Source organism: Lottia gigantea, assembly GCF_000327385.1.
Source record: "Lottia gigantea unplaced genomic scaffold LOTGIsca_19, whole genome shotgun sequence".
Taxonomy (NCBI): domain Eukaryota; kingdom Metazoa; phylum Mollusca; class Gastropoda; family Lottiidae; genus Lottia; species Lottia gigantea.
This window is the reverse complement of record NW_008708358.1, coordinates 40,745-62,833: the sequence shown is the minus strand read 5'-3', so window position 1 is coordinate 62,833 and position 22,089 is coordinate 40,745. Positions and strand designations below refer to the sequence as shown.

At 33.9% G+C, this 22,089-nt stretch overlaps 3 protein-coding genes across 3 annotated transcripts; all 3 read right to left on the bottom strand.

Annotated features, from left to right (window-relative positions):
- Positions 1 to 1,574: 1,574 nt before the first annotated feature.
- On the bottom strand, positions 1,575 to 7,494 carry LOTGIDRAFT_203701 (hypothetical protein). The gene is made up of 6 exons (XM_009052646.1): positions 7,454 to 7,494; positions 6,556 to 6,763; positions 5,954 to 6,082; positions 5,369 to 5,504; positions 2,366 to 2,458; positions 1,575 to 2,027 (listed from the first exon to the last, which is right to left on the bottom strand). Exons 2-6 carry the CDS (start codon positions 6,748 to 6,750, stop codon positions 1,804 to 1,806), a joined length of 777 nt encoding a protein of 258 aa, XP_009050894.1. The 5' UTR covers positions 6,751 to 6,763; positions 7,454 to 7,494; the 3' UTR covers positions 1,575 to 1,803.
- Positions 7,495 to 11,397: 3,903 nt separating this feature from the next.
- Positions 11,398 to 12,657, bottom strand: LOTGIDRAFT_114691 (hypothetical protein; the record flags this gene model as incomplete). The annotated part of the gene is made up of 1 exon (XM_009052645.1): positions 11,398 to 12,657. One exon carries the CDS (start codon positions 12,655 to 12,657, stop codon positions 11,398 to 11,400), a length of 1,260 nt encoding a protein of 419 aa, XP_009050893.1.
- Positions 12,658 to 17,656: 4,999 nt separating this feature from the next.
- Positions 17,657 to 17,947, bottom strand: LOTGIDRAFT_114670 (hypothetical protein; the record flags this gene model as incomplete). The annotated part of the gene is made up of 1 exon (XM_009052644.1): positions 17,657 to 17,947. A coding segment is annotated over one exon (291 nt), but the record flags the coding sequence as incomplete, so codon positions are not given.
- Between the last annotated feature and the right edge of the window lie 4,142 nt (positions 17,948 to 22,089).

The window sequence follows — 22,089 nt, the reverse complement described above, 5'->3', positions numbered from 1 at the left end:
TACTTACTAGTGTATTGATCAATAAAGTGGCTGAATGACTGAACTCTGGAACACTTAATGAATGAATATAGATAATATATCTAATGACACTAATCGCACTCTCAGTCTATCTTGAATGACAACCAAGTGGATCAGGTTTTGGTTTTTAGTCGTAAAAATTATCACGTGATGTAATTATACAGTGCTATCAAATAACTTTTGATAATTTCGTTAAAATATTCTTGTCTCAATATAGAATGTCACGTGATGGAATATTTTTAAGTAGGTCAATACTAAAAGTAATAAACGGTGACGGAGTACTTTGGTATATAACTCAAAATCCGTCGTCAATTGTTCATAAATAAAGGAACAACAACACGCAGAAGATTTTGAAATTGATTCCACAACGAAACATGCAACCTTTTACATTGTCTCGCACTACAGGATACAGAAAACCAGTTTTACAATTTACAATAATCTTAGATTAACACGGATGTTGTCTTTGTTACAAGATTCGGCATTGTTTCAATTAGATGCATTGTTAATTTTGAACGGCACCTTTATTTGAACCCATTTTTAGCTTTGAACAAATTGAATACAGGTCATTTAACTGTAGTTGTTGGAGGAATTTTCATTAATAATCGGAATAACTTGCATACTAAGAGCTCTTACAATAGTTAAATCAAATTCTGATTTACCATCCAATTGATCCAGATCCAACAATCAATTACTATTATCAGCACTACCTTGTCTGCAAACTATCTACCAACAGTGGCTCAACTACCATCCTTAATGGCCACTACCCCCAGAAATATCCCACTGACAGGCCTTTAAACTGACAAACAGAGGTGTCTCAGAATGCAGGAGAGCATAAAATATATCTTAAAAAGTCCATGGGTCCCCGCTCATCTAGTTTAGCAACCATGGGATAAATTTAGTAGGATATCTTTATAAATAGTAGCCCATTCCTATCGCGGTAATAGCCATATCCTAGGCTAGCTTGGACAGGTGCACGCAATAGTGTGAATGTACATGTAACATTTTTAAAAAGTAGACCATCAGTTATGTCCACTAAACTACGTAATTGCACCACATAACCCAGACCTCTAGAATGACTAGTATATTACATGCATATAGTATGAATAATTATAGATGAATTAAATCAGGTGTGTAAAAGATATTTGTGGGTAATCATCCATAACAATTAATGGTAATAGAAATGTAGGTGTTCCGATCTGGATGCCGAGATGACAATCCCATGGTATCATATTTGTAGTAAGCAGTTGTTTCTGTTTATCATTATGTGGTTGTAACTTTATGAAAAACAATAGTGCTATTTCTTGCGATTTATGCATAACCATGAAATTGAGTTTTGCCTTTTACCAACGCCCACTTCTAATAAATATATTAATAAGTTACAAAGTATGTGTCAGGTCAATGAACTAGATGAGGTACTAGGAATATTATGAAATTTACTCGAAAATCTTTTTTATGACTATGTCCACAAGGAATTCCAACTCTGCCCAATGGACTACTTATGGCTTCGAGTGAAAAAATCAAACGAGCTATTAAAATAAAAATATTGTACAATTTGTCTAGAATATTGGATTTATTAAATTGTATAGTACAAAACAACACATTTATATGATTAAATTAAAAAATTTCAGCTCTGTTCATTAACATCACGATCGTCATCCCAGCTAAATTTGAGCACATTAAAACACAACACAGAAGCAAAGTTTTTAGGTAAGCACATTGTTCTATAATAGTGGAAATTTACAGATTTGTACATGCTTCTTCGAAGTTGTAAAAAGCAGGCCATGTTTACTTTGTAACTTTACTTTCGTGTTGGATTGGGCCGGATCTCAATACTCTCATCACAAAGAAGAAAGCCGGGACATTTCTGTAATAATGGGGCTCGTGGGTCTTCTCTACCAATTCCCATTCTTTGGCTTCGATCAGTTCTTCAAGTCTTGGTAAAAATCTTCCTTTATATTCCTTACATGTATTCAAACTTGTTTCTGATATACTTAGAATAATGATTCCTCCTGTAACGTATAGAACAAATTACAATAAGCGATGGTATCAATTCATTTCCAATTACTGCTTTAAAAGGAAACTTCTAGGTGTTCCCAGACATTGTCTGTGACACACATTATTACCCTCTTCATACTGCAATCGACCGAAAGTGACCGAACCATTGTAAAGATCGACTAAACCAATCAGAAAAAACTGAGCATGGGTCGATCAAATTGGAAAAGAATTGTAATACTTGAAGTCTAGAGGATGAGCATGAGCAACATCTTACTTCTATCCAGCACAAGCCTCCAACTTTCAATTTAGGCACGGTGCTCTAAGCGAGACCAATGCTGAGAAGTTTTCTTACCGGGTTTGGTAATTCTGATCATTTCATTGAAACCACCAAGAGGGATCAAGCCTTCAAAAAAAGCGGCAACACAGGTCGAAGCGTCATAGGTATCTGTAAGAAGACAATATGTACATTGGTTAAACATAGTTCTAGAGCCAGTAAACCCTTAACAAGATCAAAAAGTATTAGGTATTACATCCGATTCAACGACATCAAAAATCCCAACGATTCTGCAATGGCGAAGAAATTTTCCATGGACCTACAGACTGTTGAATAAATAGTAATTTGAAACATTTATGATCTTGTTTTGAGTCTACTGACGAATTTACTATTTACTTTACTAGAAACAGCAACAAACTCGCCCAGAACCAAATATACCTTCCAGAAAAGAAAGATATGTAAGAATTAACGAGGCCTTGTGTTTTCATTTCGAGTTGGTTGACCAGATTATAGATTATTCTAAATTAGACATATTACTTGCACAAAGCGACCAACATAAGTAAAATTCATATCAAATTTCACAAAGTTTAATAGCTCAAACGAGCTATTGTCAAGAAGATCAGAAAATAAAGACACCAACTTTAATATAACAATACAAGATTTCAGAATTTCAAAGCTTGAACATCTCAAATAATTCAACGATTTCTAAGAAATCCAAGAACTAAGAAACTTCCTTCATAACTCTGTGTTACTGTTTACAAACAATCAAAATATCAGTTCTCAACAGTTGTTTAGTAATCTTGAAATGGTCAATAACTCTTGGTTTCTTTGACATTTTTTGTGTTACCAATTTTTTGTGAATACCAACAGCTGTTTATTTATGGCAAACAGCACAAGGAGGTACCCAGAAAGTTTAGTGACTAGATTTTAGATTTCCTCTTTAGTCAGAAATTGATAATGATTTTGGTCACACTATTACCAGTAACATATTTCTATCTGCAACACCAACGGATGAAGTGCCAATGATACCAAACGACTATCGTGAAAAAATACATCATAAAGAGTAAACATGAAGAGCTGGGTTTCATTGTCACGGGGTGTTAATCTTTAAATAGTCATTAAACCCTTTGAGATACCATTCTAGGGGTTTCGGGGTAAATTTGTCTAATCCAAAGAAGTTGAGTTGACCAGATTATAGATTCTCCGGCGGTACAAAGACCTTGCAGTTCATCCATCGTAAACACCCATAAAAAAATCAGCACTAATCTTGAAATGGTCAAATAACTTTCTGGACTTAAAATGATATATATTTATTGCAGATTCTAGATCAGTTTATTTGACCAGATTATAGATTCCAGATTGGAAAAGACTCTCCATAAAATTATATTTCTTGCACAATTTGACGCAATACTTCCATATGTGACGAATCTGTTGCTCATTGTTTCATTAATCTTGAAATGGTCAAATAACCCTCCAGATTCGATGAGATAAAAACATATTTTGCTTCCAGAACAGTTCATTTGACCAGATTATAGATTCTAGATTCCTTGCCGACATCGTCAATGCTCAATCTACCATAATCCAATTAAGAAACCCCATTGTTAATAATATAAATCTTGAAATGGTCAAATAACTTTCTGGACTTAAAAAGTTATCGATAAAATAAAAATATTTGGCTTCCAGAACAGTTCACTTGACCAGATTGTAGACTTTCCCCTCAACATATAAATATAAAGGTACAGGTTCCATTAAATGCCCGAAAAAAAATTTAGCTTTTGTATTAACCATGTTCTCCGATGATTGTTTTTAAATTCAATGATACCATATACCTTTAAATTTTACAAGAAATTCAACTCCTTAAATCTTGAAATGGTCATGTAACCCTCTGGACTTTGACTAAGATATAGAATTGTTTCTCCATCCATATGAGTTCATTTGACCAGATTATAGACGAACATAAATTCAGCACAAAATAATGCTTAAAGCAAGACTCCCATTCTTTTCTTTCGTTTGTTACAGAATTTTAGTCGAATGTTTTAGTTTTAAAACGTTTAGGATCGCATTAGTGAAAGATGATAAGAGAATCTTCCTTTAAAAATATAACAAAAGACAAGATCTTGAAATGGTCAAATAACTCGCTGGACGATTTGAACCTGTATCGAGACTCACTGTAGGATGCTGGACGTTGGTAAAAGATCCCTCCAGACATGATATATGTTCAATCTTCAACCTAATGAAGCTATGTAACATATTTTATTGAGATTATCGTTAGAATAAAGGGGCTACATGCCATATTCTATGGCATATCAAGTGTCACAAGTTGGGAATTAGTGGCTGAAATTGGAAAAAAGGATGTGCAGTCAAAAATCATGAAGAAAAGGCTATTTAAATGGTTTTTCAAGGTATATAATGTGACATCGAATGCATCAAACCTGAATACATAGAACAGTGACATAGTAGTCATAATAACATTTTGCGCATGCTTAAAAAGACTGAGCTCAAAAAGGGATAGGTTTGGATAATCATATGATTTGTAATGTTTAACGACAATTAGTTTGCTTTTTTGTTGTTTTGTGAGCATGTGCAAACCAGCATGCGCAAACCACTATCTGTTATTTGTTCCGTTTTAAGACAAAATTTCTCAGATAACATTTCGAATAGTGTACATAATTCACTGTGCACTTCTAAGATTCGCACTGAATACCATATTTCATCTATTAATTGACTTATAATGAAATCATGATACTGATACGAATGTGGCGAGGACAGACAGGGCCGTAACTAGAGTCTTTTTTCTATGAGGCAAAAATCCCACTGTCTTAAAGGTCAGTTAGGGATTTCATCACTACGCTTTCGAGTCTTCAAACGGTAACCATCTTATCGTAGACATTAAATAAGCGATATAGTTAGTGAATATCATATTCGTATATTTTTTTGTTTATTTTTGTGGTCAAATTCGGCATTTCTCTCAATTTCCTTGATGTAGTTACGGCACTGGTATAGACACATGGGCAGAAAGTGAAAACTACGTCAACTGGTGATCACATATACAAAAAAAAATCAACCAAGATCAAGACATACCTGGTTTCACGTCTAACGCCTTTTCTGATAAATAATCCACAATGAATCTTTCATAGACTTTTCTTTTCTTGGCAGGTTCCACAGACAGTCCACTGGGGTCTAACCAATCAATGTGACTGAAACCAACTTTCTTCAGCTGGAAAACAAAACATTTTCCTTTTGAAATTCCAATTCTGACTCTACCCGATGCTTACCAAGACCAATAGTATTACATACTGCAGAATCCACCCCTCCTTCTTCAAAACTGGATGGTGGCTTCTTTGTCAAGTATAAAAATATGTAAAGTGACTTTATGTAATGAAAATAGCATTGAAATAGCCTATTACAACCTCGCAAGAAAACATTGGTTATGCATTATTCGTCCTTAGCTCTATGTCAATAATTGCAATAACTGTAGATATGCAATGTCGACGTACACTGGATTAACGTACAAATATGACGCTTCGGAGGAGTCAATTTAGACTTTTAATGATGGCTGGGTAGTATAGAAGACATTGGAGGCTTTCACTATTATGTCAATGCTCTCATATTATGTAAAAGCCCTCAAATTTTGAATGGTGTACATTTAATTATGGTGGATGTTACCTCTACACCGGATAAACCAGACCCGGCACCGCAATCTATAATTTTATACTGATCTTTTTTTCCAGGTAGATGTTTTGATAATAATTCTGCTGTTTGATAATGCCCTTGATATCCAATACCTAACATGTCCTGAAAAAAAAACCCATACATATTAAATTTATAAAGTTAGTTAATCTTTACCAGCTGCTTAATTGGCGAACAGATTTGGCCTTGAAAGTATCTCAATTGCGATATATAATAATATAGACTTATACGTACAATACAATAAATTATATTCACTGTTAAAATAGTGATCAATACATCAATTGTAGAGCGATATTTCTATACTTATACGTATAATCATAATTTAATATTTCACTCAACGCATTATATCACAGGTATCGTGTTTTGAATTTACAAAGCTAATTGTTTCAGAAAAAATAACACTAGTAACCGAACAGAGTTGATCTCATCAGAGCACATAGCTCATTAACACGTTATTGGACATTTTATTAATGATTCAGAACAGGTTCTCTGTATATTACAACCGGACCAAATATTAGTTATCAACTAAAGATATATATCGTGATTTGAAAATTAAGTTATATTCTAGTTTAGGTTACCTTTTCGTACGAACCATCGCCGTTTTTCACCCATTCGTCAAATATTCCAATGACTTCAGTACTATTAAGACTGGCTCGAAATTTCTGACATTCCCAGATATCGTGTTCGTCACCTTGTGATTTGGCATGGAATTGCTGAAATATTTTCTTTCTTTCACTTTCATCCAATCTTGTATTGTCTCTATTTCCCGACATTTTGAACTTTAAGCTAAAATTGAAAAAAATAATACATTTTATGATAAGAACATAATTGCTTATTCCAATATATACTAATAACCATTCCAAATTGTTGTTATAATTTTATGAAAAATTCACAAGTAAATTTGCATAAAATAAAAAAAAAACATTTTAGGATTAGAACATAATTGTTAATTTCAATATATATACATAACCGGGTAGAATTTTCAGAATAATAAATTATCTTGAATTTTATAATAAAAATAGCGATGGCCCATCGTAATACGCCCACCATTGTAATGGCAGCCACGTCATCCGGGAGGTTGACAAGAGCTATCAATAAATGAAATATTTCGAGAGTATCATTTTCATACTGCACAAGATTTTTTCAAAGACTTTTTTTTTTGATTTTCGACAGGTTTCGTCTTAATCAGTTCAGAATTTACACTGACACCAAATTTTATCAAAATCCCTAAAAAAAAAAGGTATAGAAAGATGGACTGTTAGACAGACATCTGGATTCATCGCAAAGTCTCGGGTATTAAATCTGGAAACTCAATTCATGACATAAACACTCGTTTCAAATCCTCTATTTATGCAACGGATTTGTTCATTTATTAGTATTGAAAGAATTAATGACAAGAAAAATCTAAATAATTTTTGACAAAATTTTTTAAAAATAACTCAGTATAAATTTAAAAGATAATAAACATAATCTTACCTTAGCTTTATATATTTTATTGTAATGAAACCAATATCAACGGAAAGCTTCTGGAAGCTGCTGGGAATTCGGAATATTTATAATAATTTGGAAGTCATGTGATTCTCCTTGAAAAGTTAAAAAATTTTCCCCACTTACACTTTTCTCTTTGGACCAACTTAAGATCACTCAGATAAGACATGGTATCATCCTCTTCGGATGAATTATCGGAAAACAGTCTAGATGTAGTAATTACTAAGCGAAAATGTGATATCAGGTCTGTTACAAATCTGACCCGTAATCAGACGGTTTTATCAGCAAGACACTGACCAGGGACACAAAGAGACTGAAGAGATTATTTTAGATACACTGAACGTCGTTCGATCTCATTGACATATTCTTTATTTAGATTCTGACCACAGAACTCCTCATAAATTTCTATTTACCTTATTTATTTAGAAAGAGTCAAGATAATAGGGAATTGATGTTCCATCTCGCCCACAGGCTCTTTGTTATTCTGACCACAGAAAGCTGTCAAAAGGTGTCGATCCCATTTTGCTGAATGATTAGCCAAAATATTTGGTAAGCTTCGTCTTAAAATCAATGAGTCTAGAAAAAAAGGATCTGGTGTGCCATCTCGCCTACAAGTACTTTGTTATTCTGACCACAGAAATCTGTCAAAAGGTGTAGATGAATGAGTAAACATAATATTTGTTAAATATGATCTTTAGTTCAAGGTGTCTAGTGAATAGGAATCTTCATTCAACCTCACATACAGACCATCTTTATATTCTGACCACAGAAAGCTGCCAACAGATCTCAGTACAATCTGCTAGCGTGTTGGACAAAAAATTTGGTAAAACATAAGCTCCGTCAAGCCATACTATAGCGTCGGTATAATTTAAATATATCTATCATGCTGGTGAATCCTGTTTTGATTGAGCAGTAACCACTGTTAGCTGTACACTTAAACCTCCTTGTTCACTTTTCATTTTCTTTTATTAGTTTATCCTCTGTCGGAACTTAGGATACCCGAAAATTGTAAGATGAGGTCTTTAACCTTTAACTTTATGGCGGAGTTTGAAAAAGGTTAGTCGCCAATGTAATGTTCAAACACGAAGGATTTTTGCATGGTTCATTTTTGGATTATCCAGTCTTTGACTGTTCTACATAATGATGGAGTATTGGAAAAGGTGAGTCGTCAATGGCCCAAACACTTAAGTGTTTCGTGATTGCACGGTTTAATATAGGACTGTAAAAGAAACCAAATAATATTTTTGGATAATCTAGTCTTTGATCTCCTATTATGGTGGAGTCATGGAAAAGGCGAGCCGTCAATGGTCCAAACACTTAAGAGTGTTTCCTGATTTTTGCACGGTTTAATATAGGAATTTAAACGAAAACGAATACTATTTTTTGATTATTTAGTCTTTCATCTCCTATTATGGTGGATTCTTGGAAAACGCGAGTCGTCAATGAAATGTTCAAACACTTTTTTGCATGGTTAAATATGGAAATACAAAAGGCACAAAATTGTGACCATGAAAAAGATATTTAAAAGCCGAAGTAGAACTGTCCTTGACACAATGGGAATATCTATGACAAGATTGAAAGGGTGAAAATATGACCCAGTTGTAAATATATGGTAATTATGTTATCATGTAGTGTGATTTTTGATAATTGGTGGAAAGTTTGGACTCATTGATAAATTATCAACTGATACTCATTAATGAAGAGATCTTGTCATTGATAGTGAATTATATAAACGAGAATTGGAGGAGGTCAATGTCTGTGTAATTATCTTAACTTTCATTGATAAACACTCAATGGCTTTAAAAAACTTTTTTTTTTCGTTTTTGTCGGAGAAGTGGCTCGTTGAAACTACTCATCTGAAAAGTAGTATCACTGTACCATGCCCATAATACATTGATAGTAATATCTTTGAACTTCGATCTGCAAAGCATATCAGAAAAACAATAAACATTATACAAATATTATCAATATGGACTTTTTGTATCAATGTGGACTAGTGAGAACTTTACATTTGCAAAATGGCGCTGTGTTTTCTAAGGTTTTAATATGATCTGTCGAACCATGAACACCCGTCTCGAGATTCTTATTTCAATACAGATGGAGATGAAATAGAATCCTAAGAGTTTCGAGAATGGTCGGTTTCATGATTTGAGTTATTGCCCTTCAAGTAACAACCCCATTGCGGCTTAGTAGTAACAATATTATCGTGAGGTTCGCATTCTCTCATATGAATCGTATACCAATAGCTTAAGGATTCGCAATAGCGTCTTGGGATCAGCGCTTGTCACTTGACGTAAGATCAGATTCCACCAGGCATGTTAAATAACTATCGCCAAGGTAATAAGACTTAATAATTCATTAATAAGTCTGTGTTTGAAGCTGCGTGAAGAACACAATATTGTTAAACTTCGAACAATTCATTTGTGACGAGTTATATTTCATATCCACATGTAATGGTCAAGGTAATTGTGATTGCAAGGCCTTAAAATGAGTGACCGCTGGCTGCACAAACAGGTTGTTATTGTATAGAGTTGAACTTGGTCGAAAATTACATGGGAGAATTTCGGATTGAAGGATAAATTGATTTGTCACGTTATGTTTCATTTTGTTTTTCCTTGGATGCAATAATTTGGGATAATATGAAATACACGAAAAACTATTTTTTGTGTGAACTCTGAAAAGGATGCCCAGTTGACACATGCAGTCGCAGAGAGGCAGTGTGTGTTCTAAAAGTCTTCAGTCCGCCAAACTTCCATCCGTCATTCGGATTTGGATGCCGACAATATGATATGATGTAACATATATTATCAGAAAAGAGTAAGCATGCTTTGGGTAATGCCAACCGTCACAGAACATTTAACTTTTTAAAGATCAAAAATTTTAACTTCGTCTGGGGACATAGCGATTACCAGTTGTTACAGTTGCGAATAATGAAAGTGTCAGAAGTTTCACAATTCATTTGCATGCTGGTTCGAAACTTCTTTTCGCAGTTATACGCAACTCGTGATCGCTATGGTATGAGGGCACTTTATAAGTTGTATCCACCGACACATAAATAACTAAAGAATTAAAAGATATGTTTTATTATATATTTGGTGATTCTATGATCCACATCCCATAATTTACTCCAAGATTACATTGTGACCGTTTGTTTGTGACAATATATTACATTATTTACAACCATAACCTCGAATCACCCCATGATGTTTACAGGGCACAATCTAATGAACTGTGCCGAAGATTGAAAGTGTTCCGTATAAAATCTAAGGTTACTTATTATATCATTTGAATGCGGCATAGCAAACGTTGTGAGAAACCATCTCAATGATATATATATACATATTTATATATATAAACACACGCATCTAATGTTGAACCCTACACACCAGAAAAGCGTTCTTACTGCGCTGCTACTGCGATGGAAAATTGACGCACAGAGTGTTAAGGTCACCATAAGCGTGGCATAAACGTGTAGGACACGGCATCCTGTAAATGTCGCCACTTTTCGCCAGGTCACAGCATTTATTTAAGACATGTTCAAAACAAACGTCAAATTACGGCGATCTGTTCTGCAACGCGTTGAAAGCTACATAGGATCGAGAAGGTCGACAGACAACCGTTGTAACATCTCATTAAGTGGTATAAAAGCGCAGTGACAAAGACGCTGCAAAAACGTTAGAACGCGATAAAAGGTCGACTGTTTTTAAGTTTGTAATTTTTAGGAACTTTTTTCTCTAGTATTTCTCACGTTTGACCGCAACTAGTACATTTCATGTCGCTGTAAGATCGCAATTGGTCGAAAACCGTTGTGACGGGGCTATTATGGGCGCTAGTTGAAAACGAACAGCCGAAATACTTGCATTTGAATGAAATTGTATGAGTCCTCCCACGTATGAATAGAAACAATAGTCAATGGTATCAATAGTTCCATTCTATCGACGAGAAGAATTCAAGATGATATCTAGTTTATCGTTTATAGTTTTCACAGTATTTTCTAAACCATCTAGTCTACTTTTTATCTCCCTTTGTTCAGTTTGTATTGTTTCTGTTATATCAAAAACGTCATTCACACTTTTAGAAACTTCAATAATACCTATTGACGTTTCTCCAATGATCGCTTTTCCATTCCTCGCAGCTCTCATTTCTCGTAGAGCTTGTAGCATCTTCCCATACACACGTATTCTATATTTATCATCTTTTATCCCCCTTCGTTTTATTCTCCACAAAGAGAGAACTTGTTTAATCACATTAGAAGCAGCGTGTTTCTGAGCGTTGTCGAGCTTCACTCGATTGACGAAAGTATGAACATATTTTTCAGATCGCGTTTGTTCGAGTTTTTGAGCAAGTACAGCTACCAACAGAGCAGTGATACCAACACCCATAAGACCAGTCTCTACTGCAATGAAACGACCACATTCGCTATTCGGCGTTATATCACCATAGCCGATTGTGAGAAATGTGATGGCTATTAGCCACATTGCGTTAGTGAAATCGCTATGTTCATGATCGGGATGATAATAAACTTCACAAGTACGTAATGCCCAACTATTGATGACGAAGATCGCAAACATCAACGCGACTAACATGCTGCCTGGTCTTTCGGACATTAAAGCCTTGAAGACAAATCCTGTGTTGATCTTGACCTTATTTAGAGCTCCTAGACTTTGTGTAGAGGTATCAGTCAGTAAGCGACTGTGGATGACAACGAACTTTCCTACTAAATATAATCTTAACAACATCAGAACCGACAGGAAAGCGTCTATTGAGACTCTTTTGGGAGCATTTTTAGCAGCATATGGGAAGCTGATATCACCTGGTATCGGATGAATAGCACATATGATAACCTCTGTAGCAATTTTTACATAGGTCCACGAACTGAGAGCAAGTCTCCAGTCCTCCAAACTTCCATCTGTCATTCTGATTTGGATGCCGACAATATGATATGATATAACACATATTATCAGAAAAAACGTAGAAATTGATATGAAGGATTTTAAAATCACAGACACGGGATCAGCCTTAGTAAATCCAGGAATATCTATAAAACATTCAGTTTCTATTAACATCAATATAATACCCAACATGGCCAATGCAAACTCTATATTCACTACCATCCGGCGTCTATTAAGTAATTTCTTTCTGTGACTGAGTTTGTAGCTGATATTTTCAAATTTTCGTTTAGTTGGCGACATTGAACCGCTTGATGAATTGCTAATACTATCTTCCTCGACATACTTAGAGAACTTGCCTTCTCGTCGTCCAACCAAGGGTATACCAGGGTCCTCTATCACTGTACTTGGCATCGCTTTCACCTGCAAAATAAAACGCTTAATCAATCAATGGTAGCAGTAGGCCAGGTGAAAATTTGTAAAATCGTGTCAATTGTCGCTAGTAGTCCAAGGAATATACAAATAAAATACATATTAGTAAACAACTAGAGGAGAATCGTACCTTTGCAAATTGTTCCATGAGCTAAATCGGAACTGTCATAAATAACTAAATGGAAATTAACCAACCAAATAGCGATCTGTAGTTTTATTTTCCAGTCGTCCATTTTAAAGCCATTATAATCTCTATGTTTAGAATTAACACCTGTTTAATATAGTAAAATTTTTAAAACCACCTCAACACATTTATCATTGGATAATTTGCTTATTGAATAGAATAATTTATTGTCGTTTTAATAGTTTTCGTTCAAATGAGTAGGTTTATATGGTAGAAAACTGTTCAGTGCAATTGGATGATCCGCCTACGTAATATATAAAATTAGAAGCATTTATTGCAATTAATTCTACTTCAATCCAGATTTGAATATAACCATTGTATATTATGCCATTGCAATACTTATGATTTACATAAGTGCATATAAACAGCAGCTGATTTATTTAATGCTCTAATGGTGTAAAAATATAGTGTAATATTCACATTGTGTCGGGATCCGTAAAAGCGTTTCGATACATCGCACTCTAAATTGTATAATATCTCGTCTAATTACCATTTTAAAAAGTCTGAGACCATATCATTAACTCCCTGAAACAATCGCTTTGTATTTCTGAATTATTTGTTTATCTTGTAAATCTCTCCAGAAGTAGGTTATTTCCTATCAATTGACGAATTCCAATGCTGAAATCCACAGTCCCTTCTTGTGACCTAGGCCAGTGCTTGTATAAGAGAGTATCTCTTATAAAACCTTATACCATGTTTGCTGTCAAGACTGATTTATAAAGCCCATCTCAGCTAAACGACTCTTTCTATACCGAAGTCCAAGTTCATATTTCTTCAAAGCAATAAAATAAACCGTAGACAGACATACAGCATCCTAAGTCAAAGGCGACACGATACAAAAAAAAATCTAAAAAACTTATAGAATGCTAAAGCCAGATGTCCCGTTCAAAACGCAATGGGATTTCTTATCCATATCTTAGAGGAATTCAATATTAACAAATTGATTTGAGAAAGGTAAATTTTACAATAAAATGTATTGCATCATTCTTTTGAAAGTTGCCCGATTGTTCATAATCGAATATTTATAAAGCCCACCAAAGTAAATTCTATCTCCACATACGCGACCCTCCTTCAGCGCTGAATGGTAAAACTTTCCCGTGTTCACCCGGGTTAAGGATCATATTTCCTCCATATTGCAGCAAGATTCAATATCAACAAATTGCATTGAAAAGTTACAACTATATCTATTGCATCATTGTTTTGAAAGTTACCTGTGGCCGACCGTCCATTATCGACAAATTCCGCTATACTCCACAATATCTGTATAACAAGTGTCAATTGAGAAGCTATATATCCTTTCCTTGTTGTCGACAATATTGTGAAATATCTCAGAACAGATGTTAAACTAGAATATAAATATGTGATAGAAAATGATCAATAATATATATTTAATCCGTTTTTTACTTATATTTAAACCGACTGTAATACAATGAATATAATACCTAACCTCCAGATTCCTTTATCTTGACTCAACCATGGTAGGAAATCAATTTCTTTGGAGAAAAACAGATGTCTTATATTGAAAAACAAAAATAAATTAACATACCAACATCTCATTTACATATCCATCAAAAGATAAGACATTTATTAATATATGGAGAATTGTATATTATATATGTAAATAGTATAATTAAGAGACCTGGCTTTAATGGTTCGTTATTATGGAATACGTACATCCTTTCTAGAGAAACATATAACGTATCCTGAATTTGCATCTTATTAAAGACATATGGCAAAACCTACACAAATCCTACAAAAACATCTATACTGAATTCTAATTTTAGTTTTAAGATAATTTATGCATAGACAAATCCTGTATATATGCTGAATTTAAATTTAGTTAAGACAGATCGTGCTATATATACCGCCTTCATTCTATAACTGCATATATAATTGCCATTTTCAAATAAAATTTAAATATTAGAATCAATACATTGATATTAGCATGCACATTGTTTGTTTCGATTGCAAATTTTATGCAGTGCACGAAAATGAATTTAGAATGCACTAGTATGAATCAAAATTCCAAATTAGAAAGAGTCATATCCCACAGTTACTAATAATTTAAGAATGATACAATTATGTACTGAGAAATATGCGAATTCACAATACTGAAGGCCATAAAGTTTCATTCCAGAACCAGTGTCATATAATAACCAATTGATTGCAATCGGGCGCCAATACCATCTTACATCATTCAGTATATAAAAATCTATTGATGAAATTATAATATAATCTAAATTATATTATATACTAAAGCTCTTTACAAAATATTAGCTAAATTTTCTAAATTGTTTCAGGTTTTTATCTTTTATGGCTTTCAACCATAAAATCATCTCTTATCGTGTCATTTGGTCATGCTTATATTTATCTTCAATATTGCACACAATGACAAATCGATATTTTATGTATTTTATGCAGATTAGTATGCTGCAAGCTGTAAGCTACTTAATTTTTTTCTCACTAAGCCACTTATGCGACATAAAGATATATTAGGAAACATAATATTAACATTTTTACGTTACGGCTACAAATCGTATTTACCGGTTTAAAACAATATAATATTTACACCAAATGCTGATTCGTTCCAGGGTCCTGTTCATCTAGACGCCTACTTGCAAGCTTAATATATTATTGCGATCTTATCTTTTTATGCCCTGTTGGTAAATGCTTATTACAGTCTTTACAACGAAATGAAGTGTCAAATGTCTATACGATTTCTTTTCTGTCATTCCATGTGTCAACCATATTTTGTCAACCAAGCGTGATTCTCGAACACCTTCCGTCGATCAATCGTCAACTTCATTCTATCAAGCAATCGTGATAATCAACCTCATTATGTCGATTGTCAATCACATTCTGTCAGTCAATCGTGATAGTAAACTTCATTCTATCAAGCAATCCTGATAGTCAACCTCAATATGTCGATTGTCAATCACATTCTGTCAGTCAATCGTGATAATCAACTTCATTCTATCAAGCAATCGTGATAGTCAACCTCATTATGTCGATTGTCAATCACATTCTGTCAGTCAATCGTGATAGTCAACCACATTCTGTCTACCAAGCGCGATTCTCATCCATATTCTATGACGAATCGTGATCGTTAGCCACAATCTGCCAATCAATCATATCAAATGTAAGCACATTCTGGTTGTCAACCATATTTTGTCAATTATTTGTGACTGTCAACCATATTCTGCATAACCAATCGTGATAGTCAACCTCTCGTGTTTGTCAAACAAATTATTTCGACCACGATGCATGTTCCAATACGTCAAAGCCACATTTTTCATAAAATTAGGAATCCTTTCAATCCATGCTAAACTATAATGTAATGACAATTTTTTATAGTACAAAAACATAAAACAGCTTGAAATGAAGCTGTTACCAACAATCTTTGTTCCATAACCCGTACTAGAATATTTTTAAGGTTAGTTATTTTTTCAAAATGTGCTCTTTTAATGCTATTTTTCGCTGATTCACGTAAGAAATAATAAAAACGCAATAATTAAATGGGCTGGAAATTTATTCATCATATTAATTGAGTAATAAATTGTTTTTATATATACTAGGCTATACAGTTCTCTTGTTTAATTGAATGGACAATAAATGAAGCAATATTTTCTATTAATACCCAGAAATGCAATTAAAATATGTAATTACCGGGAGTTAAAGAACTACATTAAAGTCGGAACCATTTCAAACGACTTTAAATTAATCCTTAATATATTATATTTCAAATATAAACACAAAGCATTTTATTTATTAAGTATTGTTTGCATTAATTTTAGCTGGTCATAGAATCCTCAGACGGTGTCGCAACGCAGCACGACCAGAGCCTTCTGAGCACGATCAGCTACAGGATTGCCAACGTTACAGTTGCCACCTTTGGAAGGCCGCCTCCAGAATTCCTAATGCCACACCCAAGCGGAATATACATCACAATAAAAAAAAAAGCGAACGTAACGGTTTGCTATCTGAACACCGGGTTGTTTTTATAAACTCCAGTGAAGGCTATCATTTTATCATGAATATTGCTACAAAAAAAAAACAAAGTGTAATTAGCTATTAAGCTGTTATGCATAAATTTAGTCGTAACTTGAAAACTGATATCAAACCGAATAGCATGTGTTGCCAGACTTTTATTAAGGATATAACATGGAAATGTCTTCTTGTGCATGGCTGTAACAAAAATTGCACAAAATTAAAGAGAAGCATAGTCTATAGATCTTTTAACAATGTCCTCCAGTCGAATGTGTACTGATTGCCCCTTGTATTAATATAATCATTTCAAATTAATTCCTTTAAAAAAAGATCATCAAAAACTGTACACATTGGACAGTTGTAGGTTAGTAATCACGTTATTTACCAAAACACAGAATCCTGGCTGAAGCTAACAAAGTTATGGTATGGACATTCAGATCCAATTCGTAGCATAGGCCTTGATAAAATGCCTTAAAGTGTTCGTCTTAGAATGAATATAAAATTTAAGTTCTCGAAAAGGTCAATATTAGTCTATATTCATCAGTTAGATTACCTGGTGTCATAAAGTTACAACAGAATCCCTGTAAAATCTGGTAAATTGGAAAATTCATAAAAATAAGTAATTATTGAAAAACGCTTAATCTTGATATTAAGCTTTTTCCATTGTATTTAATTGCATATTTATGGATATATGGATACTTATAACTCTCCAAATATAACATTACCCAAAATAGCACCTACTCTGGCAAAAGCTTGCTGAACACCCATTCCTGTAGATCTGACTTCAGTTGGGAAGAGTTCAGCTGAAAGAACATCCAGTGAGTTCCAGCCAACAGTGGAAACAAGACCAAATAAACAGGACATTATTAAATTCTCTACTTTAGTTCTTACAAACCATATAAAAAATACACAAATACCAGATAAAAGCATACTGGAGGCCAATAAGTATTTTCTTCCAAGTCTATCCATACAAAATATAGTGAATATATTGGCTCTAGAAAATTTTTTCCATTTTCTTGAATTTTTTTCATATAAAATAACAGCGGAAATAAATTTGGATTTATCGGATTATATAAGGCTCCTGTTATGTTATTTATGACACAAGGTATATCTACTGGCTCTTATTCGCCAAGTTTAAAATTCTTAAATTCTATGTTAATTCTAAGACGTAGTATCTCTTTAACAATTGGCTAGATCGAAGTGAACCGTACGTGGACTTGGCACGGATACTTTGCAGTGTCAACATATCTCAAGGCATTATTTGTGATCTTAATATTTCCAGATATATAAAATAAAAGAAATGAAAGATAACAACAATCTGAAAGTTTACCTTGTTTAATGCTAGTCCATAATAGCTGTCGGGTTGAAAGTATTATATAGTCTGTATAAAATGGCAAGGGAATTCTTGAAAATTCTCTGTAATATGACAATCAATAGAAAACCTGGTCAAAATTCTCGTCAACCGCTGTCTGGGGAAGAAAATCTTCCGTTAAAATACCGGATTACTATAGACAATGATTGAACGAGAGTGAAAGAACGGACACGACAGTTTAAATCAAATCTCTGGTGTTTAGGTGACTGAACCAATAAAAATGTCAACGTTGAAGCCAATTCGAGGTCAAAACCAGATGGAAGTATACTTTATCTTGAAGGAAATAAACATCAGATCAACTCTTTAAGGAGCTGATATCCCAATTGTAAATGGTTACAGATAATCCGGGATCAACGCTAAGAGGTCTCGCCAAGGACCGGCTGGTAAAAAGGATCCTTAACTGCGAGCCTTAGTTGTCATCCTTGTAAAATATAGTTGTTTGTTTCTTTCTTTCTTTGATAAGTGTTCAACACCATTTATAGCATTAACAATATCTTATGACCTTGACGACATCATCTATATTGACAAAATCAAGGATTTTTTAAATAAAATTATTATGTGAACAGTAGAATGAAACAAAACAATGATCAGTTATCAACAGAATTTACATACAGCTGGATATCTTACTTATTATAAATTATCTCAAAACACACCTCAATGATTTATGTGTAATAATTCATATTAAAAATATCGAGCCTCATGCATGTGCAATTAATAGTTTTTTAATCGGAATATATTTTACATAATAAATGTTCCATAAAATGATAAAAAAAAACTGTTATAACACATTGTTTTTAATTTCAGCAACATTTCGCAGTTACAAACTACTATGTATTTCCCTTCTTAAGTGTACATTTAAACTCATAATTGATTATCACGAGATTTTATATATCCGTCTTTGCCAGGACAGCGGCTTTTTTTTCCATTTCCAACAATCGAGACATCTTTAAAAAATAACGTGCAAAGCCTGCATGGAGCCTCGGTTTATAGTCCCATCCGAACAACTAGACGCTTTTCCAAGTCAGCCCCTCCGATCCGCATCAATGAAAGGGGGAAACCTACTTGAAAACTTTTGCCGGGGTTGAAACCTGTACTTTCAATCTAGCGAGCAAGCGTCTAAGCCCCTGAATCGCCGCGTTAACGGGGGTAGATATTGAGGATTGAATACAGATCTATCTACCATTGACAATGGTTTATTGATATTGTTTGAAATTATAATGTAATCCTAACAATTAGTAAGAAAATAGATTGAATACCGAGCAACAGATCTATTCATTACCAACAATCAATACTGGCTCTAGTTAATTATTAACCAAATACAACTCTTGACAATAGACAGTAAGAGATCACTGAGGACAGGCAACCGAAATAATTATCGTGTATTTATCCATTATGTTTTAATTAAACAAAGATACCTGACCTGGAAAATTAAATTAATCCAAAGTTAAGGAAGCATGTATCGCATTCAGTAGCGAAGTCTTGAGTTGGCTGGTGCCACTATTGTTCTTGTAATTGGCCAGGGTACATCTCTCTTCATTAAGACAACTGGTAAGAGATGTTGTTAAAGTCCAGTCCATGGATGTGTATGGGAAAAGCAGGCAAACGCACATGAGCGCTAAGTCAAATTCTTTTGTAAGAACCTTCTTGACTTGAAACCTTAATTCCACCCTATGACAGACATGGTTGGATCAAGATGGACAATGGCTATAAAGGTGACAAGAACTTTTATCAACAGATTTACCATCGCAGTTAGATAGATCTTAAGTTATATATACAGATGCTAATGTAAAGATGGAATTAAACATTTACTTTATGTAGATAACAACGCCATTCAACACCATTTCTGAAAGACAGAATATTGTCCTTGTTATCCTTAAAATCATTTAGCGATGCAAGCCAGATTTCGGTCAATGTGTATGGATTTTATTGAAATGTCTGAGATGAGCCTAAGAAATAGTGTTAATAGGATCGGGAATAGAGAACATAACGAGAGGATTATGTCTTGATATCTTGATATTTGAAGTTAATACCAAAATACTATTTATTTCCCCATTAATTCTGTCTATCAAATTTTGCCTGTTAATAATTGATATCGGTTTTTTCCAGATGTTTTTATTTGACATTTTACCAAGTTCTGTTCTTTGCGATATGTCTGTCTTATTCAACCTGTGTCAACTGACTGCCTTCAATTTAAAAATCTGTCAAATTGATGTTATTTACGTAAGAATAATTTGCACTTTAAACATTGTAAGACACCATTCACGACCGTTTATTTTTGTACCACAATTATGTCAGCGCCCGAAATCAGACCCTCAACCCAAGAAACCGTAAACAAACATTTTTTCCGTATTATTCCCTGTCAAACCCTTCGTTTTTGATTTTTACTTCATGACCCAGGTAATGCTTTTTCTGGAATACTATTCTAATTTCACTCGAACACCACACAATTTTGTTAGTATTCGACACACATTGCTTTCCTACATTCCATGATAGTTTTACAGACGTTGCGAAAACAGAGGAAGTTGTAAAACATTTCTCTGTGCTCAGTTGTCAATGTGCTTTGCACTAAGTTGTAAATGTTGCTCTGTCTGAGGTCATCGACGACTGAAAAGTTACATTTCTAATAATATCTGTTCTTTGTATCGCCAGTGGAACCGAGTTCTCCTCAAAATTGTTGTATGTATGCTATACCTCTGTCGGTAATAGTTAATAAAACAAATTATTAAGAAGCTTTTTAATGAATAAAATATGTTTCCATCAAACAATTCACATTTCAGTGACAGAATCTTGATACTACAATCAAAGTTAATTTCATTATATTCGACTTTACAATATGAACTTGTTGACCAGTGTCCAGGAGTCAATATAACAATAAAAACCTCTTATTATTAATACTTGAAATATTGGATCTGCATCAGGTGTTTCGGCAGTATATCCTTTCTTTTAAAGGCCCATATAGTTATTTGCGCGATTTTATACCTTCACAATTATCTGCCTTTCAAGTGAGGAATTTGAGGGGGTCAAATAAAAAGGCATTTAGCTGGACTGTAAGTTGACACTGGATCAAATTATGTGTAAATCAACGAATTAACAGAAAATGGGCAATTAGTCCACAAAAGACATACAAAAAAAAAAGGCAATGATATGTATTATCAGCAGAGCAGATTTCGTAGCGATACGACCATGCAGAAAATGCAGCCTAAAAAGGCCATACGGAACTTAAGTTATGAACTTAATAATTTTTCCGTCAGCTTGCGATTGAAATATTAATTAATCTCGAAGGTTAATTATTCCACAAATATAGGCGACAGATTTTACTTTACAATAAAATAAAGGTCACGCCAAAATGGTTGTTATTGAACGCTAGAAGGCACCCACTCCCTGGTTACTTTTTGTCACTGAATTAATTTAAGCCGGTCATTAAATAATTTCAAAAGCATTTTCAAAAGTACACTTGACATTAAATATGATAGAGAATTTATTCCTGTAAATTACACATTATTGTGTTATCTGAAATTATCCAGTGTTATGCAAATAGTTAACTGTTAAGAGAACAGGTCGGGTTTTCTCGAAACGAACTTAGCCTTAGAATTCCTTGCTAACTTCTGACACTGTTTCTAGGATAAAGTCTTTGAATGGCATTTATGCAACGTTTCAACGTGTTTTCCCCGTCGTCCTCAGGCGCATGAGATCGTTTTGAGAATTCGTGGCCCCGTGTTTTCTGAGATGGTTATAACAAAGAAAAGTGAAACGTGTCGGG

Bases quoted from the DNA above. Each gene is read 5' to 3' on its own strand.
- LOTGIDRAFT_203701 (XM_009052646.1), bottom strand. From the start codon at position 6,750: ATGTCGGGAAATAGAGACAATACAAGATTGGATGAAAGTGAAAGAAAG. The intron at 6,083-6,555 runs GTAACCTAAACT...TTTTTTTTTCAG, and splicing joins GCGATGGTTCGTACGAAAAG to GACATGTTAGGTATTGGATA. The intron at 2,459-5,368 runs GTATGTCTTGAT...GTCTTCTTACAG, and splicing joins GGCGTTAGACGTGAAACCAG to ATACCTATGACGCTTCGACC.